Source organism: Lepidochelys kempii, chromosome 11 (genome assembly GCF_965140285.1).
Source record: "Lepidochelys kempii isolate rLepKem1 chromosome 11, rLepKem1.hap1, whole genome shotgun sequence".
Classification (NCBI taxonomy): Eukaryota; Metazoa; Chordata; order Testudines; family Cheloniidae; genus Lepidochelys; species Lepidochelys kempii.
In genome coordinates this window covers 2078408-2097347 of record NC_136390.1, presented here as the reverse complement: position 1 = coordinate 2097347, position 18940 = coordinate 2078408, and the positions used below count along the sequence as shown (strand labels likewise).

The 18940-nt window shown below is 63.6% G+C and overlaps 1 protein-coding gene across 1 annotated transcript in view; it reads left to right on the top strand.

Annotated features, from left to right (window-relative positions):
• WNT6 (Wnt family member 6) overlaps positions 1–17458 on the top strand; it is a 30327-nt gene extending 12869 nt beyond the window's left edge. Inside the window, exons 2-4 of the mRNA XM_073304680.2 lie at positions 4631–4851; positions 14444–14745; positions 16724–17458. Coding sequence (XP_073160781.1) covers positions 4631–4851; positions 14444–14745; positions 16724–17185 — 985 coding nt within the window. The 3' untranslated portion in view covers positions 17186–17458. The remainder of the gene's footprint in view (positions 1–4630; positions 4852–14443; positions 14746–16723) is intronic.
• The last annotated feature ends 1482 nt before the right edge of the window (positions 17459–18940 follow it).

The following is an 18940-nucleotide window of genomic DNA, read 5'->3' as shown; positions in this document are numbered from 1 at the left end:
GGGTTAACCATGTCTCACTCCCTGCCCTTTGGCCTGAGCACAGGCCTGTCCAGCACGGCTCAGAGGCAGCAGCCACACCCCACCCCAGAGGTGGCTGCATTTTACTGAGCGCAGGAGCGACGGCTGGACTTTGTGTATTGCCAGTTAGTTTGTGGAGCACGTTGGGGGTCTTTGGATCCCCAGCGAGGGGAGAGCAGCTCTGCCTTTGGGAGTTAAAGGAGCTAGAGACATATATACATTGGCCAGACCCCATCCTGGGGGATACAGCAGGTTCTTACCTCTCTGGCACCGGGTGGGGCCAAGCCTCAGTTTCCCTGCTGGGCCCATGGTCTGCAGTCTCGTAGCTGGGTAAGTTCGTGCCTCAGTCCTCCAGCCAGAGGGCAGCCGCTCCCCTTCCAGGGCAAGGAGAGACCCTGACACAAGCCCCCTTTGACTGTCCCCACCCACAGCGTTCACCCCACTGAGGCAGGGTTCCAGCAAACATCCCCTCCCAGCCCCCATCCCGTCCCGTCCCCACCACTTGTATAGGTGCCCAGGGCCCCCCTCTGCTCCAGCCCGCACCCACCATGTCATGGCCACAGCCAGGTGCTACCCACTAGCGCAGGTCAAAACCTGCCCCCTGCCCCAGGGCTGCCCCAGAGCTCCTTGACCCACCCGCCTCCGGGGCACCCCCAAACCCTTTGGCTGCAGCTGGCCCTGGGTCAGGGCATACTCCCAGGCTTGGCTTGGGCCTGGTCTTGCCCAAGCAGACCGAGGAAGTTGCATTAGGTAGCTCTGCAGTCACCTGCTCCCTGGGACCCTGCCGCCCATCAGGCCCTGTGGACGACAGCCCCCAGAATGCCCTTGTTCTGGGCCATGGCCTCTGGGCTCCTTTAAAGGGCCCCCGTAGACCCTGCTGGAGGGGTGGAATGGACAGGAGCGGGGCCGGGTTGGGAGGGCTAAGGGGGCAGCAGCAGCAGGAGACTTAAGGACAAATGCAGCCCTAATCCGAGAGCCTCAAGCTGGGACACTGTCTCCCCACGGGATGGGGCAGGAGCCATCAGCCCAGGACTGGCCACAGCCCCGGAGAGGGCCAGCCCTGCCCTGGCTGTGGGGGGCCCCCACGGGGCTTTTCTCTCTCTGCGGCCGAGGAATCGTTCCGTGCACCGATCCCTGCCGGAGGGGAGGGGGCTGAGCCGGCTCGGGACGCCTCGCCCAGCTGCACTGGCCGGGTGGCAATCCGAGCTCAGCCTGCTGGTGGCAGAGAAGGGGGCGTCTTGGGGGCGGGCTGTGAAGCCAGAGCCCACCGGGACACAGCCGTGATGCTTGTCGGGCATGGGCGTGGCAGCAGGAAGGCTCAGAGTCCATGGGGGAGGCAGAGAGATTGGAGGGGGAATCCGGGGTCGTCTGTAGCCGGGCGTCCCCGTCTTCTCTACCCTGTGGCCACCCGCCTGGGTGGGTTGTCGGTGAGGGTCGAACCTAGGACCTCTCCATCTAAGAGCAGGAGTCTCTCGTGCCTGCTGTGAAAGGGTGGCGTTAGCAGGAACAGAGACCAGCCGTGGGGTGGGGGAAGCCCTATATTGTATGAATGAGGGTTACCCCTCCCCGCCCCACTGAGCCCCGGCCCCTCCTCGGATAGATACAGGCTGGGCAGAGTTTGGTTTTTCTTTTTGTAATTTTGAAGAGTGATACTGATGTTTATTTGTAGTCGATTCAGACTGGCAGGGCTGTGGGAAGTTACAGAGGGTCGGACAATGCCGGGGGACGGGGGGAAGGAGGGGAACCAGTACTAGTTAATGGCAGTGGATGGTGAAGACTTGTTCTGGTCAAGTTCAAGTGCTACTGGCCAGTTGTGTGAAATCGACGTTTATCGACATTCACCCACAAAAATCGAATCCTTCCCAACCCGGCTCTACCGTGGGCAGATTCTCCCATTCTGGACACAGGGCGGGAAGGCCTGGACTGGTTTGTGGGGCCGCTCTCAGGACCTGGGGAGGAGCTGAGGGCAGAGGGCTGGGCAGCAAACCAGAGCTGGGGGCTGGGGCAGGCAGTCGGGGGTCCCCCCATGCCTGTCTCCGTGTCGGACCCCAGGCTGCTGCTTGGTGTGGAATGGGCACCATGATTCCAAGCTGCCACAATCGGCTTATTCCACCCCGAAGACCCTCTTGTCCTGACCCTCATAGGAGGAGAATCAATAAATCGTCCCTAAGGCCCCCGCCTTAGGCAGCTGTAGTATCAGGAGCCAGAAGGCCGGGCTGATCCCTCCCGTTCACACACACCCGGGCTGCAGCATCCCTTGACCTTGTTGCTGGAGGCTGATGGTGGGGCATCGGGAGGCAAGCCTGGGAGCTGGGGAGGAAATTGGCAAGCAGCCAGGGGTCTTCCTGGGGCTTTATCGCCGGGCAAGGTCGTTCGGCTCTTCTCCCACAAGGTAAACAGAGAACAGCCCCTGCTGCAAAAGCGCCTCCCTCCCCCAGGGAGGAGACATTCCAAGAATGTGCGGCACGCTGCAGCCCGCCCCGGGCACTGCCCACCCGGGGCCCGGGCTGAGACGCCGTGGAATCAAGGGCTGGGCTCAGCCGGGCCCCGCTCTGCAGGGGGGTACAAATGCCTGCCCCCAGCACCTTGTTGTAATAGCACCTGGGTGCCCAGGCTGTGCAGCCACCCGACGAGACACAGCCCCCGCCTCGAAGAGCTCGGGAGCTAAATAAACCGGGCAGGCAAAGAGTGGGAGGGGAAACTGAGACACAGAGAGGGGACAGGGCTTGCCACAAGCAGAGCTGGGACTAGAACCCACTTTTCCTGATGCTCAGCCTGGTACATTAGCCATTGAGCCAGGCTGCCTGTAGGCTGAAGGGCCTGGCCGGCATTGTGTCTGAGCGCACGGCCCTGTAGAGCTCTGCCAAGAGGGGCAGGGCCAGACGTGGATCTCAGCAACGCTGGTGTCAACCCAGGGCACGGCTATGAACGAGTATTGATCCGTGATCCACTCACAGGCCAGGCCCCCAGCGTGCCAGGTGCTGTCTGAACCCAGAACAAGGAGAACTGCACTGCAGTTACTCCGGAGTCACACCCCACTCAGTGAGAACAGGATCAGGCCCTCGCAGGCTGCTTTCCCTCTTTGGATCGTGGGGGAAATTGAGGCAGAGTCATTCCTGGTGTAACGCTGTGTGACCTGGGAGGATTGACACCAGGTCTGGATTTGGATCCGTGTCTGGTGGGCCAGGAGAATCCAAAACCACCAGGGTGTCCTGATAAGGCAGAGCTGGACAGTATTTTCGTGTGTACAGAATACACCAGCCACACAACGGTCCCTCTCCCCTGCTCAACCCCCCATCCCTCTTCCCCCCAGACTGACCCGTAGCAGAGGGGGAGCCCTCGCTTGCGGGGTTGCCACGGCAGTGCAATAGTCGCTGATATTTCTACAGTATCTATCACTCCTCCCGGCATCTACTCGACCCACTAACACCACAGCAACTGCTTACACTCACCTCACCCACCAAGGAAAGGCAGCCACCTCTGGGGTGGATTCCGGCAGCTGATCAGCTGTGCAGGGACAGTACACAGGAGCATAGGGCAGGAGAATTCAGCAGCTGGTTGACCTCACAGGCACAGGGGCAGATTAGAAATAAGCGAGTGATTTTCTCTCTCTTACCATGGGGCTCTGCCATCAGCCCAGTGCCCCCTAGCACCATGCTGGGGCACTGGGGTCAGCATGAGCTGGAGAGGAGAGCGCCCCCTACTGAGTCACCCCCTGCACTCTCTGGAGCCGCTCCCCGCCCCTAGTTCTGGCACTGGTGTGAGCTGCATGGAGGCAGGGCCCTCCTTTGCCTCCTGCGTCTCTCGGGGCTCATTCCGGAGCTGAGCTGGGCTCGTGGAGCCAGGGGCTGGTCGCTTGGCCAAAGGCTTGCAAGTCCTGCCAGCAGCCTTTGGCACAGCAGGCTGGGAGGGGCTGCCAAGGGACCTGGCAGGGCCAGGCTCCCACCCCCTGTCCGGCAGCTCCCCCAGCGCACCGAGGGGCAGCTGCTCCTAGGCTGTGAGAGTTGACCCCGGCGGGCCCATCCCGCCACCATGCTCGGCACCTGGGTGGCAGGCTCCCTGGAGAGACCTGGAGGACCTCAGCTCCACCTTGCCCTCTCCCCAGTGCCCGGCTTCCCCAGAGAGCCCAGCGCCTGGAGGGGAGCAGCTGCTGCGACCAGCCCAGGCTGCCCCAAGGGAAAGACGGGAGCTCGCTGATGTGCCGTCCCCAGCCATCACCACCCCTGCCTCACTCGAGGGGGCTCAGAGGCTCAGGGTCCGTCTGGGCTCTTGGCTGCCCGTGGGTACCCACTGATGCCGGGGAGAGGAGGCGGCTCTCCTCGCGGTCCCATGAGGCCCCGGCCGTGCGCTGTGGGAGAAGAGGGCACGGGTGGGCTCGGGGACAGGGTTCCCGCACAGAGAGCCCCATGGCAAGGGGCAGAGAGACAATGCAGACAGGCGGCGGGGCCCGTGGGTGACACAGGACGGGGCAAGAGCGGACGCCCTGGGAAGGGCCTCGGTGGGGAGGGCAGGCCGCGGGGGCATCAGGCGGAGGAGGGCTGCGTACAGGGCCTGCACCAGCCCCAGTGCCCAGCTGCTACAGCTGGCTTCCTCCGCTCTCTCCCTTCTCCAGGGCAGTGGGCAGCCCCCTGGTCATGGACCCCAACAGCATCTGCCGGAAGACCAAGCGCCTGGCGGGGAAGCAGGCCGAGCTGTGCCAGACGGAGCCCGACCTCGTGCAGGAGGTGGCCAAGGGCGCCAGGCTGGGGGTGCGGGAATGCCAGCACCAGTTCCGCTTCCGCCGCTGGAACTGCACCAGCCACAGCAAGAACTTCGGCAAGATCCTGCAGCAGGGTAAGGCTGGCGGGGCCAAGGCGACCCCTGGGGCCAGGCTCCCCCCCGGAACCCCCAGGACAGCTGGAAACTCCCCCCGCCCCGTGCTGTTGCGGGAGGGGCTGGCCGGCGCCTAGAGACAGGGGGGCTGGGGAGTCGGAGCGGGGGCTCCAGTCTAAGGGAAAAGGGAGGGGGCCAAGCCCCACGGCGGAGGGAGAAGTGGGTCCCCACCTGTCTGGAGGCTATCAGAGGGGGCTGTGTGCGTGGGGCACAGATCAGCCTGTGCGTCAGTGTCCGAGTCAGGATCAGAGGGGGCTGTGTGCGTGGCTGTCACGGGGTCCCCGGGCGATGCTCTGGGACTGCTCCCCAGGAAGCCAGGCAGGGCTCTGGGGAAGTCTCCTCTCTGGGAGCAGCCTGTCTGCATGACACACAGCTCACTCGGCTTCCCCCTTCCTGGGTCTGACCTCAGAGCATTCAGCCTCCTCTGCCCCTCCGTGCACTTCCCACAGCGAGTCCGCCCAGGTGGGGTCCTGGGGGGGCCAGAGGGTCCTGCCCCACAACTCCGCAGTCAGACGGGACTCTCAGCCAGCCAGTAAAACAGAAGGTTTATTAGACGACAGGAACATGGTCTAACACAGAGCTTGTAGGTGCAGAGAACCGGACCCCTCACCTTGGTCCATTTTGGGGAGCAGTGAGCCAGACAACCACGTCTGCCCTTCACTCCATGTCCCCAGCCAGCCCCAAACTGACTCCCCCTCCAGCCCCTCCTCCTCCGGGCTTTGTCCCTTTCCCCAGGCCAGGAGGTCACTTGATTCCTTTGTTCTCCAACCCTTTAGCTCTCACCTTGCAGGGGGGAAGGGCCCAGGCCATCAGTTGCCAGAAAACAGGGTGTCGGCCATTCTCTGTGTCCAGACCCCTGCACACACTTGCCCTCTAGGGCTCTGCAATGATCATACACCCTTACCCCACCACCCAGACACTCAAGAACTGCATAGGGGAAACTTAGGCACCCCCACACTATTCAGAGGAAACATTAAGAACAGTCCCACTTCATCACATCTCTCCCCCCTTCGAGATCGAACTGAGCGGGGTCACTTTAGCTGGTGACCTGGGGAAGTTCGAAGCCACCAGCGTTCCCAAGGAGGCCCCAGCATCTCTCCCGTTCCTTGATAGGAGTTACACCAGGCCTTTCCAGTTTCACGCCCTCCCTTAGGTCGGGAGTGGTCAATAGCATTTGCAGGCCGCATGTGGGAAGGTTTATGTGGCCCATGCCCTTTGGCCACCCCAAAACCTTAGGGGCTCAAACTGGGATTGGGTCTTCTCCCCAACAAGCTGGCCAAACACAGCCACTTGGTTAGAGGACTGTTTAACTTTCTTAACAGCTTTCACTCCATCTGAGACCCTCTCAAAGCTATCCACACTGGATCTTTCAACAGGAAAGTCAGTGGATCCATTCACAACAGAAAATTTCTGGCTGTTAGGAACTGAAACTTTCTTGATTAAATCACTTTCACACCCTTCAGTTGCAGTAAACTGCTTGCAAAGACTCCATGAGGATTCCTTTCCCTAGGGCTTTTCTATGCAACAATTCACCCCCACAGAAATTCTGCTCTTACCCTCTTTCCCTAGGGCTTGCTCTAGAGGAACACTTTCCTGAGCAACGACAGACTCTTTCTGGGTCTCCCTTACATCCAGAATTACCTCTGGCCCATCCGGCGGATTCCTACACAATCCCCTTTCAGGCAAACTTACAGACTTCCTAGAGAAAAGGTCAGAAGCATTCTCCTTCCCTTTGCCACACACAAGTTCAGGAATCTTTTCCTTCTTGCTACAGGTTTCCACACCCTCAGTAGGTAACACAATCACACACCTTCATGCTCTCCTTGTGCCCTGGCTAGGATCTCACCCTGATTAATCAGAGTTGCGACACCCTTTCCCAACAACACACTAGCAACAGGCAAAATACAAGCACCAGAATTGTCTGGGCTCTGGGATTTTACATAGACACTGACTGGATGCAACCTAGTTACAGGGCCATTCTCCCGAGCGGACACAAACTTAGGACCGTTCCCTTCCTGGGCTTTAGCTGAATCCAGAGCCAACTCTGAGACAACTGCAAGACCCTCAACCATCACAGGCTGCAAGGCCCCTTCTGTCTGCTCCACAGACAAAGAAGAGCCGGACACACTTTCTCCTTTACCAGACACCCAGCTTGGGATCTCATTCCCCTGGTCCCAGCACACAAGGCTGGTCACAGAGAACTGCTTGGAGATCAGGGTAGCTCCCTCCATAGGCAAGTCAATACCCCAGACACACACAGACACGTTTCCTTCACTGTCACAATTCTCCACCCAGCTAACAGGTAAGGTCCAGGGACACTCATCTTCCACTCTCCTCGCCTTCCCACCCTGCTGACTAGACACAGCCATCAGCTCACAAGGCTGCCTAGGCTCATCCAAACTTTCCTTACCAAGCACCTTGCCACTCCCAACAGATCCCCTGCCCTGCCTGTGTCTCCCCCCACTCAGCTGGGGTCTTATCTCCCCCCTTGCTCAGCGCTGCCCTGGCTGTCCCAGTGGGGGTAGGCAGCGAGCTCCCTGCTTTCCTCACTGCATCAGAGCCAGCCTGAGCCCCCTGAGCCCCTTCTCCAGTGTGCAAGGGGGGCGGGGAGCATCTCTCTGTCCCACCCAGCCCCAGGGGTCTGGTTACAGGCAGGCAGGTAGCCTGAGCCTAGCCGCTCCTCCCTGCTGCCAGCCAGGTCATCTGCATTTTCACTGACCGTTTCCCTCTCCACCGATTGGTTCCCTGGATTCAAATTCAAACCCTTGGCAGTTACCGGAGCAGGGCCTAGATCCTGTCCCAAAGAGACACAGTCACCCCACAACAGGGTCTTGCAGCTGGTGTGCTGGAGAACCACAACGACCAGCCAGCCCAACCCCTCCTGGGTCTGCACAGGGATCTGGGTCATAGGCAGGGCAAGGGGCTTCGTCCCTGGGACCCTCACCCAGCTCACACAGCCCCTCAGCATCTGAGGCTGCACCACCCAGGGCCTGACAACAGTTCTCTCTGTCCCAGGATCTCGCGACCCCAGGAACGTCCCCCCATTGACCATCACCTTCTGCTCCCACTGGGGGTCCGAGGGGCCTGGCCCCAGGAAACTCCACACAGACATATAGGTTGGGGTCAGGAGTGGGAGCCTGTCCACCTCCCCACCCATCTGGCTGACGGAGTCTATGGCCTTGGGACCCAGCAAGGGAGCTAGACACTGGGGCTTTTCCGCAGGGTCCCCCTGGTTCAAATCGCCAGCCTGCTCAAAGGCAGTGAGGTGGCATCCACATCCCCCCCTCCTTAACCAGGGGCAGCAATTTAGTCTCGAGGTTCCCTGCGGAACTGGCCCCCCGGGGTCTATCCCCACTCACCCCTGGGAGGTCCCCTAGGCCTCTCCGCCGCACCATCGCCAGTTCATGCTGCTGCTGCTTCTGCAGCTCTTTCTCGGGCTCTCGCTGTCTCTCACAGTCCTCTGGCTCTCTCGGACTCAGCTCCAATCCCATCCATCTCCGATTCCCCGATGGGGAGCCCGATCGTGAAGACCCCCGTCTGGTCGGGGACAGGAGTCTTGGCGATGCCTGGCTATCACTCCAGCTGCTCCCAGATCCTGCTATAGCCCCAGTTGGGGTCAGGAATCTGTCCCTGAGAGCGGTCATCCTCCTCCAGCTGCACGATTAACTGTGCTCTGGTGAACTTTCCAATGCTCAACCCTCTCTTCCTGCACAGGGTTACAATGTCCTTCTCAAGGAGACGGTGACAGGCCATCACTCCGCTCTTCCCAAGTTGTTGTAAACTCACAGGCCTGTGTGCTCTCAGCTCCCCACAGTTTCCAGGGAGAACCCCTAGTGTGCCAGCCCTTCTCGAGGTCACCGCCTCTTTGCCAGGGTCGAGCTGCAGACTCCTCCGCCCCTGGGACCGCTCGCTGCAAGCTCCCGGGGGACCCTCTTACTGCAAAAGTCCTTCTCTCTGGGTACACACACTTCCAGGGGTTAACCGCCCCCCGAAACCGTCTCTCTCTGAATCTTCAGCACGCCTGGTCCCCATCAATCCCCCTTCGTTTTACTGCTCCCCAGTCACTTACTGCGGGAAGCGCCGTCCACGGGGTGCAGTAGATCCCACCGCTACCACCAGTTGTCACGGAGTCCCTGGGCGATGCTCTGGGACTGCTCCCCATGAAGCCAGACAGGACTCTGGGGAAGTCTCCTCTCTGGGAGCAGCCTGTCTTCAGGACACACAGCTCACCCGGCTTCCACCTTCCTGACCTCAGAGCATTCAGCCTCCTCCGCCCCTCCGTGCACTTCCCACAGCGAGTCCACCCAGGTGGGGTCCTGGGGAAGCCAGAGGGTCCTACACCCCAACTTCGCAGTCAGACGTGACTCTCAGCCAGCCAGTAAAACAGAGGTTTATTAGACGACAGGAACATGGTCTAACACAGAGCTTGCAGGTGCAGAGAACAGGACCCCTCAGCTGGGTCCATTTTGGGGGGCAGTGAGCCAGACAACCAGCTGCATTCATCACGGGGGTCCCTGCAGTCCCGCCGAGGGGGAGCCCTCAGAACCAGAGCCGGCCTGGCCTTACGAAGTGGGGTCACTGGCACATTTAGTGATTAACCGACCTCCCTGCGCCCGCTCCCCTGGGTGAGAGCCAGGCCACGGCGCAGGCCCCCGGGGGCGCCGGTTAGTGCTCCACGGTGCAGCAGGGCCGAAGGTTTACTGCCGGGACATGTCTCCCCGTGTTGTAATGAGCCAATTACCCGTGCTCCCAGCCACCGTGGGGCTTAATAATGCTCAAGAATGCCTCCGCGTCTGGCAGTGATTTACTGCGCCCCGAGGTGGCATGCCCCCCCCACGCCACTCCCTGCATGCGCCTGCGTGGAGGGCACCGGGGGCGGGGGAGGCTTGCAAATAGCTTGCACGCAGCCTGCAGGAGAGGGGCATGGGGGTAGAGAGGGCTGGCAGGGGGCCAGGGGGATCTGCCATGAGGAGGGGGCACTGGGATGGGCAGCGGGGGTTAGGGATGTAGTTTCGCTCCTGCCCTTGGCTGGTGCCTGGCCCAGTTGTAGCCAAGTCGGTCCCCCCACCCCCCACCCCCAGCCTGCAGAGCCCCGGTGTCATGTAGGCAGCTGCACGGGCGGTGTGCCACGGATGGCCGGACCTGGGGGGCGCTTGCCTCCTGCCACGGTGGGCTGCCCTGGCCCTGTGGGGCCTGGCTGTCCCTGGCCCTGTGTCGGGCCTGTCCGAGCACATGTGGGACCCCCACCCCCGGCCACCCTAGGGGACATCAAACCCCCCAACCTGTGCCCAGCTGGGGTGGGGGGGCCACAAGGGAATTTAGTGCCCCCTGGCTGCAGCTCAGCTGTCGCCCAAGCTGGCCCTACTGCATGTCCAGCCACTGCCCTCTACTGGTGGGACTCAGTGCTTCCACTGTGTGTCATAAGCCCTGTAGTGCTACGAGCTAATGGAGTGCTGGACCAGGCAGGGCGGCGTTTCCTGCTGTCTCTGAGAATGCCCCGAGGGCCCTGGGGGCAGCACAGTGACACCCTGGGCAACAGTGGAGACGCCATGTCCCAGCATGCAGTGCGGCTGGGCTGCCTGGATCGGCATGGAGCATTGCATGCTGGGAACTGTCACTTCCGAGGGCCGCAGCAGCACCTCTGGGCTACCCCAGCTAGCAAACCGCGGGAGCACCCGGGCCTGTGCATGCCACTGCCGGGTGCGCCCAATGAGACGCCCCCCTTCCCTTGGGGCTCCAGCTGCTGCAAAGGGGCTGGGGCATCCTGCATGTGTCTGGGGCGGCTCCCTGCTCTGGAGACATTTATCCCAGCAGGGCCAGTGCCCAGATTTCTCAGGCGATGCCCATTCCCACCCGCCCTGAGGCCAGTAAGTTCTCAGAGGGAGGCGTGCGCTGCCCCAGGGAACAGCAAAGACCCATCCCCACAAGCGTCAGGGCACTAAATGTGCCAGTGACCCCACTTCGTAAGGCCAGGCTGGCTCTGGTTCTGAGGGCTCCCCCTCGGCGGGACTGCAGGGACCCCCGTGATGAATGCAGCACCCACGCTTGCCTTTGCTCCATGCACATGTACCGTGCTGGTCAGCCGCTGTGTCCACCACCCGGCCTCACCCGGCCACAGCCCCGAGCCAGCAGCCCTCCCCTCCCACAGGCTCTTGTAGGAAGCAGTGAGGGGCAGCAGCTTGTGCTGTGACCCCCACTCCAGCCCTGTGGGGGCCGTGGATCTGCCTTAGGACAGGGAAGAGAAGGAGGAACCCACCCTGCCCTCCTGCCCCTGCCATGATCTCCCAAGGGGAGAGGTGGGAGCCCTGTCCCACACACCAGCTTTCCCACCGGGAATGACGTGGGGTTCTCCCGTTGGTAGGACCATGGACCTGCAGCTCTGGGGGCTGCGGTGGCGCCGGGGAACGTCCCAGCTCAGAAGGATGAGAAATGCCAGCTCAGGACTCCTGGATGGGGCCCCGTGGGACCAGCATGGCTGAGCTCCCCCGCAACCCCTGCATCCAGCCCCGAGCAGGCAGCCGACGAGCGCCGAGCCGTTAGAGACACAGCCAGTGTTGCTGGAATGCCGTCAAGCGATGGAGAACCCAGCCCAGGCCGCCAGGGGGTCCAATGGGTAACTCCTGTCCCCGTTAAACATTTGCACCTTACGTCTACTCTGAGTCGCTCTAGCATAAGAACATCAGAGCGGCCAGACTGGGTCAGACCAAGGGTCTATCCAGGCCAGCGTCCTGTCTGCACACAGTGGCCAACACCGGGTGCCCCAGAAGGAGCAAACCTAACAAGTAATGATCAAGTGATCTCTCTCCTGCCGTCCATCTCCACCCTCTGACAAACAGAGGCGAGGGACATCATTCCTTACCCATCCTGGCTAATAGCCATGAATGGGCTTAACCTCCATGAATTTATCTAGTTCTCTTTTAAACCCTGTTATAGCCCTAGCCTTCACAATCTCCTCAGGCAAGGAGTTCCACAGGTTGACTGTGCGCTGAGTGAAGAAGAACTGCTTTTTATCTGTTTTAAGCCTGCTGCCCATTCATTTCATTGGGTGGCCCATAGTTCTTATATTATGGGAACAAGTAAATAATTTTCCTTATTCCCTTTCTCCACACCACTCATGAGTTTATAGACCTCTATCATCTCCCCCCTTAGTCTCCTCTTTTCCAAGCTGCAAAGTCCTGGCCTCTTTAATCTCTCCTCCGATGGGACCCGTTCCAAACCCCTGATCATTTTAGTTGCCCTTCTCTGAACCTTTTTCAATGCCAGCATCAGCTGCTGGGTCTCGTTAGCCCTTCATCTGCTAGGTCAAAGCACCATCAGCTGTCAGAGATCGCCTTCCCGGGCAGGTCCTTCTGAACGCTGATCAGTCACCGCTCAGCCTTCCCTTGGATACCTCGCCAGGTGGAGCCGGCGCGGCTCTCGCTCTCGGGCAGGTTTTCCAGCCCTCGCCTGGGCGCCCTTTTCTGAGCCCTTTCCCATGAGGCGCCGTTCTGGACGTGGGGCCTCCAGGTGGGTCCTGGTCTGGCTGATGCCATGTGCCGAGGTGACGCCGGCTCCAGGACACGTTCCCTACATGCACGGCCGAAGCTCATGCTCGCCCTTCTGGACGCAGAGCACGCCGTGGGGAGCTCACCAGGATGCCTGGGTCCTGTGCAGAGTTGCTGCATTGAGGGGTCTGCCCCACGCCTGAGCTAGGTTCTGCGTTAGCAGGCACAGGACTGGCCCTTTGGCCGTATGAGACGGCACAGCGGAGACCCAGGTGCGGAGCAGCAAGCGTAGACAGCTTGGTGTCTGGAAACCAGTGAGTGGGGACCCCCTGCTTTGAGAACAGCAGAGTCTGGGGGCTCTGATCCCCTTGGGCGACCGCTTCTGGGTGCTCTGTGCCCAGATGCCATGGTGACAGGCCCAGTGCAAATGCATCTGTGAGGCAGGTCAACTCCGTCGCCACATCCCCTCCCCTGGCTCCCCACGCCCCGGGCCTGCGCCAGTCACAGTGGTGCCCCTCCTAGCCCGCTCTCTTGTCTCCGAGCACGTCGTCTTTAGCCCAGGGCTGGTCTCTCCCTGGGCATCTGGGCATCGCCTGGTCCGATGGGGGTGGCTATCCTGAACGAGGACCCACGGGGCTAGTGCAGTGTCCCCCATGGCCAGGCCCCACAGCCCCACCGGGGCCAGGAGTTGGGCTCCCACATGGGCTGCAGAGGGAGGGCTGGGGGCCCTGCCGAGTGCTGGATGGGCCCCAAACCCTGCATAAGTGCCGCAGTGCCAGAGCAGCAGCCGAGGGGGTGATGCTGCTCGAATCGTTCGCTGGGGCTGCTGGAGCAGGTCCGGGCAGGGGAAGGATGCTTGGAATTCGTGTCCCGGAGCAGAGATGGGGAGAACACGCTCATCAGAAATAATCCCGCAGGGCGGAGGCTGCTGCTTGGAGAGTGAGGGGGGTGTGTGAGCGCCCCAGCATCGCCCCATGGGGAGGCACCGGGCAGGGCAGCCTGGCACGTGCCCCAGGAGGGGGGTGGGCCCCAGTGGGGCCTCCCCAGCTCCGTCACCTCCCAGCCAGCCCCCGGTTGGACTCTCAGACTTTGCAGCTCTGGGGCAGGGGGGAGCTGAGGCCATCTGGGGCATTAGCTGCCGGGATCTCCTGGCGCCCCCTGCGGGCTCAGAGCCGTCACTGACACAATGCTGAGCTACTCGCATCTGCCCTCTACTGGCTGCAGTCAGCACCACTCAGCTGAGGGTCAAAGTCCCTGTACTGCTTGTAACTAATGGGGAGTTGCCTTTAGCTCGAGGTGGGGACCCATGCTTTTGGGGGCTCAGGGAGTTGGGGTGGGAGGGCAAGAGAGGCGTTGATTCCGTGGTTGGGGTGCTGCACACGGGGACAGCCTCTGGCGACTCTGATCTATGCCCCCCCCCTCATTGGCTCCAGGAAGTGCCCCTGGGGTGGGGGATGGGGTTAACCCTCCTTGGAGGGACTGCGTGGGGGGGCTCTGGGACAGTGAAGGGAACCTGGCCAGGCTGGACAAGCTGCAGCATCCCCCCAGCTGCCATCCTGCCTCAAAGCATTAGTGTAACCCGCCTCGCAGCCCCAACCCCGAGCCCCTGTCCCCACCTGCCCCACAGAACCCCCCTGCCCCCGCCCCCGCCCCTGAGGTCCGAGAGTGACCAGTGAGCCCCTGTGCAGAGGGAGGCCTCATGGTGGGGGTGTTACATTTTCCAAGCCTCTTTCTCCCGGCAGAGCCTTTTGCAAACCAGACACAGGGACCCCCCCCACCCCCAGTGACAGGAGACCAACAGCCACCTCTGGGGCAGCACAGGGTGCCCGCTGCACAGCCCACGGCAGCCTGGGGCAGGAAGGGAAGATGCCAGGGCAGGGGGGAGGGTTAGAGTGGCATTGCCCGAGCCGGGAGGGGGGGTCACACCCCAGCCCCTGGCAAAATCCCCCCCAGGGGTACCCGCCAGCCAGTGCCCCCTGCAGCACAGCGCCCCCTCGCGTTGCTTGCCGGCAGGTTGCCTCCACCGCCCTGGGGGCAACCGGCTAATGCTGCTTCCCCCCCCCCCCCAGATATCCGGGAGACGGCCTTCGTCTACGCCATCACCGCGGCCGGCGTGAGCCACGCCGTCACCCAGGCCTGCAGCATGGGCGAGCTGCTGCAGTGCAGCTGCGAGGGGACGCGGAGCCGGGCTCCCCCGCTGCCCACGGCCGGCCCGGGCCCCGAGGGCTCCACCTGGGAGTGGGGTGGCTGCGGGGACGACGTGGAGTTCGGCTACGAGAAGTCCCGGCAGTTCATGGACGCCAAGCGGAAGAAGGGCAAGAGCGACATCCGCACCCTCATCGACCTGCACAACAATGAGGCCGGGCGCCTGGTAAGCCCACCGCCAGGCCGGGCCGGCCCCCCTACCCCATCCTCCCCACCCGACGGGCAGGGCACCTGCCAACCACACTTCCGCTGCCCTGCCACCGCCGGGCCGGCCCCCCTACCCCGTCCTCCCCACCCGACGGGCAGGGCACCTGCCAACCACACTCCCCCTTGCCCTGCCACTGCCAGGCCAGCCCCCTTACCTGTCCTCCTCATCCCCGCCCCACCCGACGGGCAGGGCACCTGCCAACCACACTTCCCCTGCCCTGCCACCGCCGGGCCGGCCCCCCTACCCCGTCCTCCCCACCCGACGGGCAGGGCACCTGCCAACCACACTTCCCCTGCCCTGCCACTGCCAGGCCAGCCCCCTTACCCCGTCCTCCCCACCCGCTGGGCAGAGCACCTGCCAACCACACTCCCCCTTGCCCTGCCACTGCCAGGCCAGCCCCCTTACCCCGTCCTCCCCACCCGCTGGGCAGGGCACCTGCCAACCACACTCCCCCTGCCCTGCCACTGCCAGGCCAGCCCCCTTACCCGTCCTCCTCATCCCCGCCCCATGCAATGAGCAGGGCACCTGTTAACCACACTCCCCCCCTTCTCTGCCACAGCCCAGCCATGCTGCCCACCAAGTACCATCCCCCCGCCCTGCTACACTGCCCATGAAGTTCCACCCACCCACCCTGCCCGGCCACACTGTCCACTGCATACCAACTCCTGCCACGGCCCGGCCATGCTGCTCACTGAGTACCAATCCCTGCCCTGCCATGATCCTGCCCAGCCGTGCTGCCCACCAGGTACCACCCTCCCCTGCCACAGCCCTGCCTGGCCACGCTGCCCACTGAGTACCAACTCCCCCCCTGGCCCTGCCATAGCCTGGCCATGCTGCCCACCAAGTACCATTCCCCTGCCCTCCACGCTGCCCACTGAGTGCCAACCCCCGCCCTGCCATGGCGCTGCCCAGCCACACTGCCCACTGAGTGCCAACCCCCGCCCTGCCACGGTGCTGCCCGGCCACGCTGCCCACTGAGTGCCAACCCCCGCCCTGCCATGGCGCTGCCCAGCCACGCTGCCCACTGAGTGCCAACCCCCGCCCTGCCATGGCGCTGCCTGGCTACGCTGCCCACTGAGTGCCAACCCCCGCCCTGCTACGGTGCTGCCCGGCCACGCTACCCACTGAGTGCCAACTCCCCCCAGCCCTGCCATGGCCTGGCCATGCTGCCCACCAAGTACCATTCCCCTGCCCTGCCACGCTGCCCACTGAGTGCCAACCCCCGCCCTGCCATGGCGCTGCCCAGCCACGCTGCCCACTGAGTACCAACCCGATGGCCCTCCAGTACTGCACTGTCCAGGCACAGCCGCACGCTGCCCTCCAAGCATGCACCATGTACCACACCTAGGTGCTCCTTTGCTTGACACCCACCAGCACACACCCACCTTCCCCCGCCAACAATTCCCTCCCCCATGACCCTCCCTCCCCGGCAGGGTGCCTGCCCGGCCCTGGAAAGCCTGACACCCACCCCAGTTCTAAACCCCCTGCCTCAAATCTGCTCCGGCCCTTGCTGCAGAACCAAGTTTTATTCTTCCCAAATCAGGCTCACTTAGTGACCTCAGCCCCACTCTCCTGCCTGGGCACTGCCCGTGCCCAGCCCCCTGCCAAGCTCTCCCTGGCCCGGTGCCCATCCCCAGCCGTGCCCCGGGCTGGCTCTGGTGGGCACTGGTCCAGTCTCTGCTGGCAGGTGGCTGGTGAGGTTGGGTCCAGCTACCCTTATGGCCCCCCCCGGACACTCCTGTCCCCCCGTGCTGTCCAGCACCCGGTACACCCCCCTCCTTTGGGGGGGCTGGCGTCCCGGTGGGGTTTGATGAGAGGCTCTGGGCAGAGGCAGGAGCGGGGGGGCAGGGCGGGGGCCAGGGGGCCAGGCAGGGGACCCCAGTGCGGGGCGGGGGGGCCGGAGCCGGCCCCCGCTGAGCGGCCCTGTCTCCCCCAGGCTGTGCGGAGCTACACGCGGACGGAGTGCAAATGCCACGGCCTGTCCGGCTCCTGCACCTTGCACACCTGCTGGAAGAAGATGCCGCACTTCCGCGAGGTGGGCGACCGCCTGCTGCAGCGCTTCAACGGGGCCTGCCAGGTGATGGGCGCCAACGACGGGAAGACGCTGCTGCCCGTGGGCCGCAGCCTCAAGCCCCCCGACCCCCAGGACCTCGTCTACTCGGCCGACTCGCCCGACTTCTGCGCCGCCAACCGCAAGACGGGCTCGCCGGGCACGCGGGGCCGGGTGTGCAACGGCTCGGCCCCGGGCGTGAGCGGCTGCGACCTGCTGTGCTGCGGGCGCGGGCATCGGGCCGAGACGGTGGTGCTGGAGGAGAGCTGCCTCTGCCGCTTCCGCTGGTGCTGCGTGGTGCAATGCCGCAAGTGCCGCGTGCACCAGGAGCTCAGCCTGTGCCTCTGAGCCGGCCGGGGCCCCTCTCCCGGCCGCGGGCGCTGGGGCAGGGTCTCCGTCCAGCCCCCGGGGAGGGGCTGGGTCGCGCCCCCCCTGCCGGCCAGGGGCCCCGAGGCCTGGGGGCCGGGCTGCGTCGGGGGGCGACGCACACAGACTCAGCGGGGATGCGGCCGGACTCCCTCACCGGCGAACCCGCATCAGGCCAGGGTGGCGCCCGGGCTGCCCCCTCCCGGCCGCCTCCTCGGGCCCCGGCCGCCACCGGGCCAGGGGCTCCGTGGGCACGGGGGTGACACTAATAAAGATATTTCAACAGAGTCCTGCCCCCTTTCCTGGAGCAGGGCTGCGGAGGGGACGCCAGCTTTGGCCACACCCCAGAAGGGGATGCTGGCTGGGGGGCAGCCAGCTGCGGCCGTGCCCCAGAGGGGACCTTCTCCGGGGGCACCCACACATTGCCACACCCTGCAAGGGAGATTCGTTCGGGGCCCAGCCGGTTCATGAACTGAACATACCCTTGGTCCAGCCCACGTCTGCCCCGGCTCCTGGGCGCGGCTCCCCCCGAACCGCTCACTCAAGCTGATTAGTCCCGGGGGCTCTGTCCCCCCTGCGGCCATGCTGAGCCCCAAGCCACAGGGGGCCCGCGGGGGGGCGCCGTGCTGCAGGGAATGGCGCGGGTGACTCAGTAGGGGGCGCTCTCCGCTCCGAGGCGACATGGACCCGGCGCGCCCCTCGAGGTGCATCTTTCACTCGCAGCAAACAAGTCAGGCCCCCCCCGTAACGAGCCCAGGCCACAGCTCACTCCTGCCAAGCTCCTCACTCCGGGGCCTGGCTCATTTCCAAGGGGGGTGTTGATCGCCGGTACCGCTGCCAGCTCGCGCCCCCTCCAGCCAAGGAGCTCCCCCCATCTCCACTGCCCCGAGGTGGGAATGGAGGCAAAGCCACCTGCTCGAAGACGGCCTGGAGAGTTAGCAGCAGAGCCAGGCCTAGACCAGGGCGAGATTTTTCAGACCCATCGGTGGTTCGAGGGAAATGCACTTTCTGGCCCCCCAGGACTGTCTGAAGACGGCCAGCGGAAGTAGCTGGGGCTCTGTGTTGCCTTCCCCGGCCCCCTGGCCCCTTTATAACCATCAGTCCAGCCGCTAGGTTCCTCAGGGTACATCTGCGTTACAATGAGATGCCCGCGGCTGGACGGTGCCGGTGGACCCGGGCTGGCAGGGCTTGGCCGTGGGGCTGTAAAACCGCAGCACAGATCTCCAGGCTCCGGGACCCTCCCCCCTTGCGAGGGATTTTTCTGACCCCTCCCCAAATTCTGACCAAGTTCAGATTCGGTTCAACGTGAACCAATGTCGGTTTGTCACGATTTTTGCTGGCCCTGCCCCCGACCCGTCCCACTCAGCTGTTTGCCCGGCTCTGCCCGGGCATCGGGACCCAGCTGGCAGTGGTTGGCACTGTCCCACGTGCTCCGGGCCTGCGCATGGGAGGGTCACGCTCCTACCTCGCCTGACGGAGAGTGATCTGGGCTCAGGAGGCAGCAGGGAGTGGGCAGTGGGGCAGAGGTGGGCCAGATGGCTGAGGCGGCGGAGATGCCAGGGTGGGGAGCCTGGCCAGCCCCTCCTAGATGGCTGCAGGGCCGGTCAATGGTCCGTTCCGTGCTGGGGATGGTCAATGGCCTGTTGTGGCCTGTGTTGGGGGCGAAGGGAGAAGCCCCCAGCATCTTGCCATGCAGTGCTCGCCCGGGGGCTGGCCCGATCCCCACGCGTGCCCTGA